At 47.7% G+C, this 15,492-nt stretch overlaps 1 protein-coding gene across 4 annotated transcripts in view; it reads right to left on the reverse strand.

Moving 5' to 3' along the window:
* Positions 1 to 1,387: 1,387 nt before the first annotated feature.
* LOC144732126 (ankyrin-2-like) overlaps positions 1,388 to 15,492 on the reverse strand; it is a 252,711-nt gene continuing 238,606 nt past the window's right edge. For 2 of the 4 annotated variants that reach the window (XM_078613424.1, XM_078613422.1), the window contains 6 exons: positions 10,830 to 14,818; positions 10,037 to 10,186; positions 8,623 to 8,706; positions 7,290 to 7,364; positions 4,741 to 4,915; positions 1,388 to 4,053 (listed from right to left, as the gene is read on the reverse strand). In XM_078613424.1, the coding sequence (XP_078469550.1) occupies positions 4,046 to 4,053; positions 4,741 to 4,915; positions 7,290 to 7,364; positions 8,623 to 8,706; positions 10,037 to 10,186; positions 10,830 to 14,818 (4,481 nt within the window). In that variant the 3' untranslated portion in view covers positions 1,388 to 4,045. The remainder of the gene's footprint in view (positions 4,054 to 4,740; positions 4,916 to 7,289; positions 7,365 to 8,622; positions 8,707 to 10,036; positions 10,187 to 10,829; positions 14,819 to 15,492) is intronic. The other 2 variants (XM_078613423.1, XM_078613425.1) reach the window with 2 other exon arrangements.

Raw genomic sequence — 15,492 nt, forward strand, 5'->3', positions numbered from 1 at the left:
TAAGGCATACGCAATTAGGAAATAACACTTACTACCCAGGAACAAAAAAAAATGTTAGTGTTATTTGCAGAGGTGGGACAAAGTCATTGTTATGCAAGTCCAAGTCGAGTCGCAAGTCATCAAATTCATGACTCGAGTCTGACTCGAGTCCAAGTCACATGACTCGAGTCCACATCTCATAGGTGGGACAAAGTCATTGTTATGCAAGTCCAAGTCGAGTCGCAAGTCATCAAATTCATGACTCGAGTCTGACTCGAGTCCAAGTCACATGACTCGAGTCCACACCTCTGGTTATTTGTGCATCTTGCGGTTTGGTGTACAAGCTCCCATACCAGGCTGGAGCGCAGCGACTGTGTCACCCAGTAGATCCATGAGAGGGAGGCAGCAATCCGTTTTTTTGCAGCGGACGATTCTTGATTTGATTTTTTAACAGGATCTGTAACCTATATAAATAATAATATATGCCTCGGATTTCCTGGCTGCTGGCTGGGCTCCTCTCCACACCAACAGTGGAACTCTGTTATTCGTGGCTGCGAGCCGTCGCCACTGCAACTTGCTGCATAATTGGCTACACGGAATTTTCCGTGCAATGAACGTACATTGAATTGAGACGGCAGAAGAAATTCGCAATACATTACTGTACTTTGATAGCGACACCTGAAGACGGGGTGGGAGTAATGAATGAAAACTGACGAGGTTAATTTCAAATTGCTAACATTTCAATTTGTGCTGTTAGAATTATTTAGGCAGAATATCAGAAGAGGGTGATAATTACAGCTGTCTCATTTTGTGTTGCAGAGCAACTGGTTCGCTGCTACCGTAGTTATTAAAACGGTTTATTATTATTACACGCTTTTTATTAACTCACGCTGTCTTGTTGTATGCTCAAATCGTGTAACTCAATTTTAACCCACTTCCCAAAGTGGTATCGACTGCAAACTTGGTATACTTATGTGATACTGATGACAATACTATATTCTATCATAAAAAATACAAATTATATCTTTTTAAACATTCTTTTTTACATGTTATGTTTCGGCTTGGGTCTAATTGTCCACGTTCAACTGTAAATCACAACGGTCCCCCTTACGTGATGGCAAACTTCATGGCCACTTCCTGGAGTCGTGGAGTTCTGCTATTACGAGTACAGTACATTTCATTAAAGCGTGTTTTAAAAAAAGGTTTTTTAAATATTACTTTTATTATTTTAAGGATAGCATCTTGGCTCTGGGAGGACTGAACCGTGACATTCCCTGAGCAATGTGAATGTCGTCACTTAATGACGGACACTGGACCCCCTTGAGTTATTAAATTTCAAGGTTTTTAACCCAGAAATACTGTCCTGTGTAATAATGCGATCAATGACACGTACTGAGCCCTTGTGGGGTTTTTTTTTCCATCACGTTTTATTTGTTTGCGTACACTGGCTTTAATAACATTCAGTGCCGACGCTCACTGCACAGCATGGTGGGGTGGGGGGGGGTCTTATTTTGTTTTTATACCTAACACCCGATGCGCCTCGTGCAGTCAAACTCATGGCACGTACACACACATACACACACATACACACGCGCACACATAAGGTGGTGTGTGCGACTCTTTGCATCATCGCACTCCTGGGAAAATCGGATTCCCGGACACAATTTTCATGCAAACCACCAACCTGCAGCTCAATGAACGAATGGGATGATGTTAATGATCCCCCGGCCCCCCCCCCCCAAGATCAAATTAAAATTATTATCGTAATTGCCATCAATGGACTGACATCCTCCCCCCCCCCCCACCTGACACTTCCTCTGGATGGATCGCGTGACATGGAGCTTTATTGACGTTTTCAAGCACTTAATGAGTGAATGCAGGAAGGACATTTAATATTTTACAAAAGAGATCATGACATGCTGAGATAATGTGCACTACAACTACATACTCAATCTGCATACGTTTTTTTTAAGTTTAAGTCTTAGAAGGTACGCTAGTGAAGTCCGTTTCCTTTACGCCCCCTCGCGATAAAATGTCCTTGGGTCTGCGTGTGGTTTATATTTTTTTAAATGAGCAGTGTATGGGAGCAGAAACATTAGGAATTGTAACACGCCACTAAATCCTTTAAAATGTGGTCACACATCAATCCTATAAAATGTTTTACTCAGTGTCTTGACTTGTTTGTGTTATCCGAAGTTTCATTTTTGTTTACTTTGTTTCAAAACCACAAATGGCGTTGTTCACGTCATTAAATTATTCCGTCGAAGCAGTCAGCCACTTGTGGCATATACATGATTAGCACATTTGTTCGCATACATATAATAGTTAATAACAGTTACATCAGTAGTCTTAATATATATTAGTGCCTTTTGAACATTCCATACATTAGTACCTTAGCTTACACACACTACACGAAGGCTACGTCTTGTCATTTCTCCTGCTCTCGCTCTATTCTTTGCTCGAGTGACTGTTGGCATTTTCTGCTGTAATTGTGGCTACCACCTGAGGTACAAAACAAAATTCTGGACAGGTAATCGGCATCATAAAAACTCCACAAAGCATACGGATACAGCTGTCAGTTTTGCGGTTCAAGTGTTTTTTGGAGCAACAATTCCACCGTAAGTTTTTGTTTTCATCAGCCTCGGGTCATATGTGCAGGTGGATTGAGTAACTGGAATATGGAGGCAGTGGCTCCATCAGAGCATCCTTTGCCAGACGACAAAATTGTAGTCCATGCAGCACTGATGCATTCATAATGCATTTCCTGCACTATTGACACATGGTCACATAATTCCACTCAATCCCCTGCACGTCACCTGGAGCTGAAAAAGATTTAGGTGGCATCATTTGCTTATCACAAATTAGAGCCGCAAATCGCACAAATAAATTAACAGTAATGTGATTCTTTTTTTTGTGAAAGCAAGAACCATTTCACAGGAATAAGCTTCATTCCGGGAATGGCCGATTTTTTTAAACAAACAAAACAGGATGGTCGGTGGGAAAACTTGGGACAGGTGGCCACCCCTGGCCATGGTCATCCATCGTTCAATCGTGTGAGACCTGGCTATTTTGAGGGTTTCAGCGATTTTAGTAACAGCTCACGCTAGCAATTGGGGCCGCGCGTTTGTCTTTGGTGGCTAGAGTGAATGAATCGCAAGCCTTGTAACCGCAGCCCACCCGGACGTGTGTCAACTGCGCAAAGAAAATATATAGGCAGAAAGTAAACATGATAAGTTATGAGACTGCGTGCATGCACACGTAATAGGGTGTCGATGACAACGACAACAGCAACGTACATCTCGTAGTAAAGTATGTTCGAACGCCGTGGCAAGCCAAAAGACCTACGAGACAGATGGGTTGGTAGGCTCGTGTTAGCGGTGCACCATAGGCTGGCCTCACAGTGTTCAGACGTGGGCACACACACAGGGTGACTTCCAAAAACAGTTCTTGGTCAAGAATGGTGGGGCCACGTGATTTCACAATGCGCCCCCCTGGTAGGTAAAGGTGGCGTAGTCAATGTTTAATGTCCCCTTTCTCTGACACGGGCACCCACGCGCACGCGTGTGTGGAGTAGAGTCGGGTTCAGTTTTGCATCGTTTGTCAGTTCTGATTGACTTGGGTAAGAGTCTTATGTCGAGTAATTTTCCACAGAATGGATTAAGGTCAAAGTTGGTTTGCATTGGATCAGGCCTAGGTAAGGCCAGACAAGGATGTGCCGGGTGTCGCAGCACACTTTGAGTTTAGGTAAGCTATGGTCTGGTTGAGTTGGATTAGGTCAGTCAGGCCAATATAGGTCAGCTAGGGGTTTTGCAAGGCTGTGCTAGGGTTAATAGGGTTAGTATGGACATGAGCACAACGTGGGATCGGGTAGGGTTGAGTTGGGTAATGCGAGGGTTGGATAAGGTGAGAGACACATGGTTACACTGGAATTGGTGGGGTAGTATATTGGTAGCATCGGGGAGTTGTTGGCCTTTGTTTTGGAAGTTCATGTTGAGGTTGTGGTGACGGTGGTAGTGAAGTTGAAGGTCAGCGTTGCTCCCTGCGTGCCTCGACCCGGGTGTGGCGATCACATCCCTGTACACAGACATGTTCTCCGTTAAGTGTCTGTCCCTGAAAGTGTGCATTTAAGCCAAGTTCACAACCCAAGCAATTAAGATGCATGTGACTTGGTTGTACCTGACTGAATTGCTTAGATGTTGGTGGTCTCTGCAACCAGTTGAACAGTTGCACATCCGGTTTCTCGCAGTAGAGACCAACTCAATCGATTTCCTCGACGATTTGTAGCAACGCATCTCATTGCGTGCTGGACATTTGCGACATACAGTTCGTTCTTACAAATCCTGAATATGCTGTTCTATTTCCTTGCTGTGCAACTACGAACTCGGATGTAGACAAAGCAGTTGCAGGCGAATTTTTTTTTAAAGTTTTGCGAATTCGAGGGAGAATTGATTGCATAACTGATTGCTCAGGTGTGGACTTAACTATATACAGTGAGGGAAAAAAAGTATTTGATCCCCTGCTGATTTTGTACGTTTGCCCACTGAAAAAGAAATGATCAGTCTATAATTTTAATGGTAGGTTTATTTGAACAGTGAGAGACAGAATAACAACAAAAAATACAGAAAAACGCATGTCAAAATTGTTATACGTACAAAATCAGCAGGGGATCAAATACTTTTTTCCCTCACTGTATATTCGTTTCGCAATTGCCCTGGTCAAACTAAAAACACACAGCTCACGTCCGTGCCACTCGTAAATCACCGAAAGGCATCGCACCTCCCTGCGCCTCGTGGGAGCCATCGTGGGAGCCACCGTGGGAGCCACCGTGGGAGCCACCGTGGGAGCCACCGCTTGCCCCTGCTGGCTCTGAGGGCGACTCCGCAGGCCGGTCCTCCACCCGGCTCCATCCCGAGCCAATCCACTCCTCCACTTTGTCCTGCTCACACCAGAGATGGCGCAGCTGTTTATTTTAGCTGTTGCACAAAGGACTACATTTCTCTATCGACTAGCCTTTTGCCCGTCCTAGGACGGAAGCTGTAATATTTACGTAAAGAACCGTCTGCGTAGCGTTATTTATTTGAGTAACTTTCGATAAAGAAACGTCAAATGGAAAGCGAATTTGCATTAAAAAATGTCTTGCTTATGATAGTAATGATGGGGGGGGGGGGGGGCTCTTTTGCAGTGACGTCACGTACGGATTGGAGCACTGTGCTGCGTAGATTTATTTTTGACCATCACTTTCTGTAAAGAAACGTCGTCATATTGAAGTGGCTGCGAAAAAAAATATCTTTCCACTCGACCTTCTGCGTGAGTGTAAAAATCCACCCGCTCATGATTATTTTATTATTAATGACGGGGGGGGGGGGGGGTCTGTCATGTGGAGTGACGTCACGCGCGTTACACACATTTCTGGGCTATTATAGGAGTATATCTTCCAGGTCACGTGTACAATGAAGCAGGCACTCAAATAGTAGCCACGTAGAGTGGTATACTGGAGGTGGTGTGCCGGGTGCTGAAATAATTTCCGGGGAACAAACTCGCACCCAGCTCAAATTAAGCCTCGGGTGTACAGCAAGTGAATTTCTACAGGTTATCTATACAGCGGAGTGATTTCCCCTGGTACAGTCAAACCTTGGATTGCGAGCATAATTCATTCCGGAAACGTGTTTGTAATCCAAAGCACTCGTACATCAGTTGTGATCACGTGACGCTCGGCAGACAAAGCGTATGCACGTACTACTCGTATTGCAAGACCTCGCTCGTTTATCAAATTAATATTTATTTAAAAAATGTGCTCGTCTTGCAAAACACTCGCAGACCAAGTTACTCGCAATCCAAGGTTTGACTGTATGTGGCTCTGGTAAATTTAAATCCATTATGGATTTAGCCTATGACCAGATGACCCTAAAATGTACCTGATTTTGTAACATTTCAAACACTAAGCAGGTTTAAGCCTGGTCAGTACTTGGATGGGAGACTGCCTGGGAATCGCAGGTGCCGTAGGCTGGCGCTCTGAGGCATCTTCAGGGTGACGACAGTACAAACATTAATTCTTGAATCCATCTGTACGGTGCTTTGAGGGTTAGCATATTGCTTAAGTGTTCTCTGGGTACTCTGGTTTCCTCCCACGTACCGAAAAATCATGAATGGGAATTGGCCAATTATCACTTTGCAGGGCCCACCAGATGAATTGTCTTGGCTGTATAAATAAATGGCATCTTCTTGGTTCTTTCAGTAAAGTCACGTAGAAGGGAAGTAATAAAATAATAAAAATAAAACATAATAAAATAATTCTCACAACGTTTCGGCCACAACGCAAGCAGCCGTCCTCAGGTGAAGAAATTCTTTTATTATGTTTTATTTTTATTATTGTATTACTTCCCTTCTACGTGACTTTACCGAAAGAACCAAGAAGATGAATCCCTGCAGTCACGAAAGCTTTAAATCGAAAAATAAATGGCATGATTATGATAAAATAAGTACCTACATAAATAAGCAGATAATGCCTCCTTCACACATCTGTCTCTCCACATACAAATTAACGGTATTTCTTGCAAACCTGACACTGCTGATGAGACACTATGTCGAAACCAGTCCAGAGTTTGCTTGTCAATGAAACAACGCTGCTGAAATATGCACTCTCAGAAATCTTTGCGGTCGATAGTTTGTGTAAGAAATACTTGTTTTATGTGGAGAGATGGATTTGTGAAGGAGATCTATCTGAAACCTATTTACAAGGAATCATGTGTGCATTAACCACAATACTTGTGGTAAAAACGCAAGCAAAAAACACACTGATAATATGATGCATTGTCCTTGAAACTGATTGGTCCACACCACAGACGGCTTTCTTTTGAGCCTCGTCTCAATTGGTGCTAGACCAGAGGACGCCAAAAGGCGTACAGCTCAAAGACAAGGCACTATTAAAGTAATGAGGGCTCGGGGTAAGCATCTACATCATTAGACCTCCTTTGCCAGTACCAAAATATAATAATAAGGTTTTTCCCCTTTTTTTATGGCAACAAAACTGATTCCTTAAAAAGGTTTCAGTTTTGTTGCCAGAAAAAAAGGGGAAACACCCTATTATTATACTTTGGTACTGGCAAAGGCGGTCTAATGATGAGATATATCTGCTTATTTTGGTATTTATATGCTCATTTTGAGTTATTTAAAATAATAATAGTCTTAAATTTGTCGAAGCATTGTTGGCATCATATAAACAGCTCATGTCTGCGAGTTGTGTTGCCAAGTGGCCATTTGCAATGGCAGCGTGCTCGGATGTCAGAAGGGTCGGGGTGAGGGGGGGTTACCTCATCGCCCTGGCCCGCCCGTGCCTGGTCCACCTCTTCAGGTGACAGTACGCGGTGGATGATTTTGCGTGTCACCTGAAACGACAAGAGAAATCGTTTTTAAAACCACGTTGCCGTGTTTATTGATCTCGCCGTTTTTTTTACAGACTTAAACATTCATCGCAAATTTGAGGTTAAAAAGAAAATTCACTTCTTTTACAAGACATCATTAGTGCATGCCTTGACATTATAATTGGAAGAAGTTCATCAAACCGCATAGTTAGCTGCCATGTGAATGACAGAAGGGAGGTGATGTCATAATGATGATGAACTCATAACATTGATGACATTGTAAGTCTTCTTGGTTCTTTCGGTAAAGTCACGTAGAATGGAAATAATAAAATAATAATAAAACATAATAAAATACAATTCTCACGACGTTTCGGCCACAACGCAAGCACCCGTCCTAAGGTGGAGAGCAGGTCTGTCGAGTAGACAGAGTCTGAATGACACACTCCAGGCTTGGAGCGACTATTTAAGCTGGGATGGAGGGGGGAAGGGTGCCTTGACAAAAGAATTTGCATATCAAGAGGAACTTAGCATATTTATGGAAAATGCAGATATGCGATTAGTACTAATTGTGAAATGTAAGTATCGTGACGATGCCACTGAAGAGGGCTCATCCAGTGCGACTTGTGAGGCAGACAGAAGGGAAAGTAAGAAATGTCCCCGTAGCACCTGACTACCTGAGCATCCCTCATATTCTAGCCCTGGCGACTCTTATGTGTGAAAATGTGGTCATCGGAGAAGACTGTGTGAAGTGAAAAAAACTCCCTGTAAATTGGGGTTTTAAAAGCACTGGCCCACATGAACAATTTCATTCAACGAGAGATTATTTTTAATTAAGTTATTGATACTTAAGTAAACTTCAGTCAGTCCATACACATTCAAATTTCTGGAATGCGCTCTATTACGTTTTAACGCGAATGATTGCACCGCAATGAGTCCAACATCTTGCATCACTCGCCACCAAACCTCACCGACTATTTAGCCTCTTTCCTGAAGATCACCAGACGGACAAAACATCAAGATCTTCCTTTCTGTTCAACGACTGTAAAAACGAAAACACCTGCTCTTTTTAATTCACCAGTCCTAATTTTCATTTCTCACATTGTAGTAAATTACAACTTGTATATAAACATTTTTTTTTAAACCATTCACCCGACCTGCAAGTCCAAAATATCGCGACTACTGCCAGCAGATAAATTGTCAGTCCTCTACGACACTGCGTGAAACTCGAACACGAACGTAATTCCCGCGGCAGATGCCGCTCGCCACGACCACCCGGCCTTACCTTTCGAGTGACGAGGTTTCCGAACTCGTCCGTGTACTGGTCCTCATGCACAGTCTCCCCGCCCAGCTGCTGCAGGTCTCCTCCCTGCAACCGCACGCAACGTAAGGACGCAAGGGTGCTGTTAGCTAGCGCTAGGGTAGGCAGTCACATGGCAATAATACGTCATAAGATCCACGAAAGTTGCACAATATATCCACGATGATTGTGTATTGTCTCTTTTGGAAATACAGTAAAACCTTGGATTGCGAGTAACTTGGTCTGCGAGTGTTTTGCAAGACGAGCAAAAAATAAATAAATAAATATTAATTTTATAAACGAGCGAGGTCTTGCAATATGAGTAGTATACGCTTTGTCTGCCGAGCGTCACGTGATCACAACTGATATACGAGTGCTTTGGATTACAAACACGTTTCCGGAGCAAATTATGCTCGCAATCCAAGGTTTTACTGTATATGGTAATGACTTGATTAGCATTGCTTATATTATATTCATTGGTGTTTTTTTTTCCTGCTAAAACATAAAAAAATTAACCCGTAAAAACAAAGTTTTTCACTATAAATCCTTTATATGCGTGGCGGCTAGAGTCCTCTCGTCCTCTGGCTTGAGATGGCTGCCACCTATGGGTCAGATGATTGCCTGCCACCATTAAGCAATTGGTAATTAAATATAAGTTATTTTTTCCTAAAAAGTGTAAAATTTTGGAAATTTTTTCTTCACGAAAAGAAATTGTCACGCACAACGAGTCTATGTGCAAAATGTCAGCTCGATTGGATCACAGGAAGTGGGTTAAAAAACGACCGAAAGATTTGCACGGTCGTAAGCGCGCAAGCAAGCAAGTGAACTTAATATAAAGGATTTAAAAAAAAAAACTAAAGCGCGATAATTAATGTTCTAGATAAACAGCTATAACCCGTTTTAAAATTGGTGCTTTGCAAATTGTTCTCTGGAGTAACTGATGGCATGGTGGTTGTTAAATGACATCCTAATTTGTGGAGTGCGTGTAATCATTTGTTGTGTGTACTTGACAGCATGTGCTTCATAAGCATTACAAAATGTAATTCGTAATGATTTAGAAAAAAGCGTATGGTGGGCTTGTTGGGTGAACTGTATGGGGAGGCCTTCATCCAGAAGTAGATCGGCACAGGGCTGCAAAAACGACTTTGAATTTACGAGGAATTGGCAAGTGCCACACTTGCTCATAATTAATCTCAAATGCAATATTATAGACGACATTTACAGGCTGCTGAAGGGAATCCAGTGAGCATAGGGGCAAGCATGTACACGCACACACAACACCCACACACGGTTTAACGGCAGGGCCTGCAACTTCTGGCTTGGGTGAGCTGCCAGTTGAAGGGCCTCCACTAGAGGGAGCTCTTGAGAGCCCTACTCGAGGGTATTTGTTTTTCTTTACCTGTATTATGACTCTGCGACGAATCACTCGTGTAGTCACCTTCTCCCCTCCTTCATCGTCATCATCATATTCATCATCATCATCATCACTATCATCACCAACATCCTCTTCATCAACAGCACTGCCCAATTCATATTTTTCTTTGAAGACCTGTAAGTAGAATTATAACACTATTTAACAAACATTTAAGACGCCGCAATTCTCCATAATAGTAATTCACGTGATCGATCAATTTGCACAGCAATGTAGAATAAACAGAAACACGCTAGTTATAGACTTTCGTTTTAGTGTTGTTGGACAACAAAAAATGTAACGATGTAATATTTCCTAGGCACAGCAAAACATTGCCTATTGGCTGTCTTTAAAAATGTAACTTCTGAATATTTTTTAAAAAATCTCAAAACCAGTGGCCGATTGCATAAACCACCTTTGTTGTCAAGCCTTTTATCGAATGGTCTCCCCATGCCTTGTGGTCAAGGGGGTTTGTTTCACAATACTTTCCCAAGCTGATCAGTTTAGCTCTGAGCGGATATCACTCGGCACCGACGTTAGGCCAGGAATCAAACTCGGGTCACGGGGTTAATAGCGCATTGCACAAATCACTGCTCCTGCCACCGCTTCCAAAAACAACTTTAAAGTAATTTTTTGCCCCATAACTTAAATTGATTTATTATAGCCAAGATGATTGTATACAGACAGCTATATGTGCTTAAGTTTGAAAATAGACCAAAGTGCCACTAGGCCAGCCACATTCACTCAAAAGTGCTTGCACGTAATAATTGCTTTGGCTCACCTCTTCAGCGCGGTCAGTTTCACTCTTTGCCTTTGCTACGTCCTCTTCCTCCACCACCAGCTCCTCCTTCCTCTCCTCCTCTTCTGGCATCATCCTCTCGAGTTCAGTTTGCACATCTGACAGTCCCCACCGCGCGAATCCGACCTCGTGCGTGACTTCACGTCGTTCTGTCTCGAGTCGTCCGTTTTCGGTGGCAGTGCTGTGAGAACTTTGCTGCATCAGCTCGTCGCCAGTGGCAGTGGCTGTTGCATCATGAGAGCCATCGAGAAGCAGGAATGTCTGTTCCATCTCTGTGCTGGTGGTGGAGCTATGGTGCTTGGTGGTAGTGGTGGTATGCTGCCGCCTCTCCATCCTGCTCTCTGACTTGCTGTGGAAGTAGCGATTTTCCAGAACGTGCCAACCTTCGTCATCGTCCCAGTGTCCACGGCGCTCTTTGTCCAGGCTTGCTGCCTCCTCTCGACCACATTCCTCCTCCCTTCCTGCAGCTAAAAATCCATTGTCGCCATCAGCTGCCTGGGAGCGTTCCTTCGGAGACATGGGCGACTGCGCTTCCCTTCTCACATCTGACAACGCTGGCTGTCCACGACCATCCGATTCCACTGGTGAATCGACATCGTATGGCGGCGGTGTCTCCTGTCCGTGAGATGACGAGGCATGGCGTTCAACCTCAAGTTCCCCAGCAGCGCCGTCCGGAGTCTCGGTCTTTGCTTGCGAATCTTCACCCTGTGGCGGCAGCAGCTGCTTATCCGGTGACTTCAAAGTGGGGGACGACTTTGGGATTCCCACCAGCGCAAGGGCATCTTCCTCAAGCTTCTCTGCGTCCACCGTGGGTGGAGAACGGTGCTGGCGGATGACCTCCTGCGCGAGGATGTCTTCTTCCACGAGCTCTCCTTCATCATCGCCGGCTATTGCCGCCTCCTCCTCGGGCGTGGATTCGGGTGAGGAGGCAACCTGTAGTGGAGCTGCATACGAGTGTGGGGAAGGCAGTCGCTCCGTAGAAGGAGATTCCTCAGAGTGGCCGATGGATGAGAAGTCCGGTGCTTGCTCCCTCCCTTCAGGCTGAGGTTGCATCTCGCGTGTTAGAGAATATTCCGAGTCCAAGGCCAAAGTGTCGACTTCAGGTCGATGCTTGTCAGGTGATGCAACCTCCTCCAGCTGTGGTGACGCAACTTCTTCCAGCTGTGGTGACGCAACCTCCTCCAGCTGTGGTGACGCAACTTCTTCCAGCTGTGGTGACGCAACCTCCTCCAGCTGTGGTGACGCAACTTCTTCCAGCTGTGGTGATGCAACTTCCTCCAGCTGCGGTGACGCAACTTCCTCCAGCTGTGGTGATGCAACCTCCTCCAGCTGTGGTGACGCAACTTTCTCCAGCTGTGGTGATGCAACTTCCTCCAGCTGCGGTGACGCAACTTCCTCCAGCTGTAGTGATGCAACTTCCTCCAGCTGTGGTGATGCAACTTCCTCCAGCTGCGGTGACGCAACTTCCTCCAGCTGTGGTGACGCAACTTCCTCCAGCTGTGGTGATGCAACTTCCTCCAGCTGCGGTGACGCAACTTTCTCCAGCTGTGGTGACGCAACTTCCTCCAGCTGTGGTGACGCAACTTCCTCCAACTGTGGTGATGCAACTTCCTCCAGCTGTGGTGACGCAACCTCCTCCAGCTGTGGTGATGCAACTTCCTCCAGCTGTGGTGATGAAACTTCCTCCAGCTGTGGTGATGCAACTTCCTCCAGCTGCGGTGACGCAACTTCCTCCAGCTGTGGTGATGCAACCTCCTCCAGCTGTGGTGATGCAACTTCCTCCAGCTGCGGTGACGCAACTTCCTCCAGCTGTGGTGATGCAACTTCCTCCAGCTGTGGTGATGCAACTTCCTCCAGCTGCGGTGACGCAACGTCCTCCAGCTGTGGTGATGCAACTTCCTCCAGCTGCGGTGACGCAACTTCCTCCAGCTGTGGTGATGCAACCTCCTCCAGCTGTGGTGACGCAACTTCCTCCAGCTGTGATGATGCAACCTCCTCCAGCTGTGATGACGCAACCTCCTCCAGCTGTGGTGATGCAACCTCCTCCAGCTGTGGTGACGCAACTTCCTCCAGCTGTGGTGACGCAACCTCCTCCAGCTGTGGTGACGCAACCTCCTCCAGCTGTGGTGACGCAACCTCCTCCAGCTGTGGTGACGCAACCTCCTCCAGCTGTGGTGACGCAACCTCCTCCAGCTGCGGTGACGCAACCTCCTCCAGCTGCGGTGACGCAACCTCCTCCAGCTGCGGTGACGCAACTTCCTCCAGCTGTGGTGACGCAACTTCCTCCAGCTGCGGTGACGCAAATTCCTCCAGCTGTGATGACGCAACCTCCTCCAGCTGCGGTGATGCAACTTCCTCCAGCTGTGGTGACGCAACCTCCTCCAGCTGCGGTGACGCAACTTCCTCCAGCTGTGGTGACGCAACCTCCTCCAGCTGTGGTGACGCAACTTCCTCCAGCTGTGGTGATGCAACTTCCTCCAGCTGTGGTGATGCAACCTCCTCCAGCTGTGGTGACGCAACCTCGAACTGTGGTGACGCAACCTCCTCCAGCTGTGGTGATGCAACTTCCTCCAGCTGTGGTGATGCAACCTCCTCCAGCTGTGATGACGCAACCTCGAACTGTGGTGACGCAACCTCCTTCAGCTGCGGTGATGCAACTTCCTCCAGCTGCGGTGATGCAACTTCCTCCAGCTGCGGTGATGCAACTTCCTCCAGCTGCGGTGATGCAAACTTCTCGAACTGCGGTGATGCAGCCACCTCCAGCTGTGGCGATGATAGAGTCTCCTCCAGCCGTGACGATTTGTCCTCGACTGGAGACTCGGTCGCTCGGTCGAACTGTGGCGACAGTTTCCCCTCTGCGGCAACGTCGCTGGGCGTGGGGCTCGTGAAGCCAGGCGCCTCCAGCGGAGACTCCGCTTCCTCCTCATGCGCTGAAGCAGCGGCCGTCTCGGCTTCCCGCCCGTGCCGTGGTGGAGCGGTCCACAGCTCCTCGAAAGTGCGAGAGGACGAAGACGATTCGATCGCAACCCCCTCCGTCACCTCTTGGCGGCGATGCTGCTGCTGCCGCAGCACGAAGCCGCCTCCGCCCCTCATCAGCTCGGGTTCCTCATCCTCGCCTTCGTCGCTGCTGGCCTGGAAACCGTTACCATGGAGACCCTGCTCGTGGCTCAGCTCGCTGTAGAACGTAGCCTCCGTGCGGCTCCGTTGCTCGTGGTGCTCAAAGCGTTGGTGCTGGGCGACGAGCGCGTGGGCCGCCTCGCCGAGGTGCGGCCGCCCGTGCACGAGACTGTCCAGATCTACGCTCTCCCGTGGCTCCTCCACGTCCGCCAGGTCCGAGCCGGTCTCGCACTCGTCTCGCTGGACGCTGCTGCTCGACAGCCACTCCTCGGACGTCTCCGACGTACCGAAGGCGACCTGCTGCGCGCCGTCATCGCCCTCGCTTGCTGCGCGCTCCCGTGACGTCGCCGCCACCGATTCGTCTTGGATGATGACCTCCACTGACCTCACCTCCGAGGTTGGCGATACTGCATCGGTCTCGCTCGTGATGTCGCGATGTTGCTGCGAATCGTCCAGCGATGCCGGTGAAATGGGCGAGTGTTGCTGGTCCAAGACGGGCGACTCCTCGGCTGGATTGTCCTCGTCCTCGTCCTCGTCGAACACGGGCGACTCGGCGTCCAAGCTATCGTCCGGGTCGGGAGTAACCGCATCTCGCTCCGCCTCGTCGCCAGCAGCACCATCGACATTGAGCGAGCGGCCACGTGGGCTAATGTCCACAGGGGAGCCCAGGTCTGCCGAGTCGGGACGACTCGACCGGAAGGGTGTCTCCGCCTGGGCCATGGCGGCGCACTGAACGAGTGACGGTGGGGTGTGGCCAGAGGGCATAGGGCTCTCACGGCCCCCAACATCATCGTCATCGTCATCGCCGCCGCCCGGTGACATCGGGGAGATTTCCTCCAGGAATTCGGTGAAACCTGTGGCGGAGCGGGGGCCAGCGCGTGTTTCCGGGCGGAAGGGAGCGCGGTGGGGGGTTGGGGTGGGAGGGATGCGGCGAGACATGTGTGGGCGTTGGAACAACTACTGCACGGACAGGTGGGGCTGAGAGCGTTTCTGGAAGTCGATAATCCCCTCCCCGAGGTACGTCAGTTTAACTGAACGCCAGCGATGAGAGCCGTGCGCGCCATTCGTACGGCTTGTTGCAAGATCGCACATTTGTAAATCGGGGGAGGGTCATTCTTTTTCAGAAACCTTCTCGGGAATGTAACCACCGTGGCACCAGCACCAAGGAGCAAACACGAGGCACAGCACTGACACTTATACGATCACTACTGCACGGGATGGACGCCGTGGAGACAGAGGTTCAGGGTCAAGCGAGACAACGCCGGTGATAGGACACCACCACCACTTGACACCACCACCACCACACCGTGTCGTACCCCTTCACTGGAGCACAGTGGCTGCTGACGGGTCTTTTCAAAGTATTACCCCAGTGACGTGGGAAGTCTTAGAGGTACTGGTTGGCATGTACGACCAATTCACGTGAATTTGCCCAATCTACGTGAATTTGCCCAATCTCATCAGATTATGGATGCTAAAGCAGAGTTGAGCCTGGTGAGTAATTGGATGGGAGACTGTGGAAATGCGCAAG

This window comes from Lampetra planeri, chromosome 41 (genome assembly GCF_965212315.1).
Source record: "Lampetra planeri chromosome 41, kcLamPlan1.2.h2, whole genome shotgun sequence".
Lineage (NCBI taxonomy): Eukaryota > Metazoa > Chordata > Hyperoartia > Petromyzontiformes > Petromyzontidae > Lampetra > Lampetra planeri.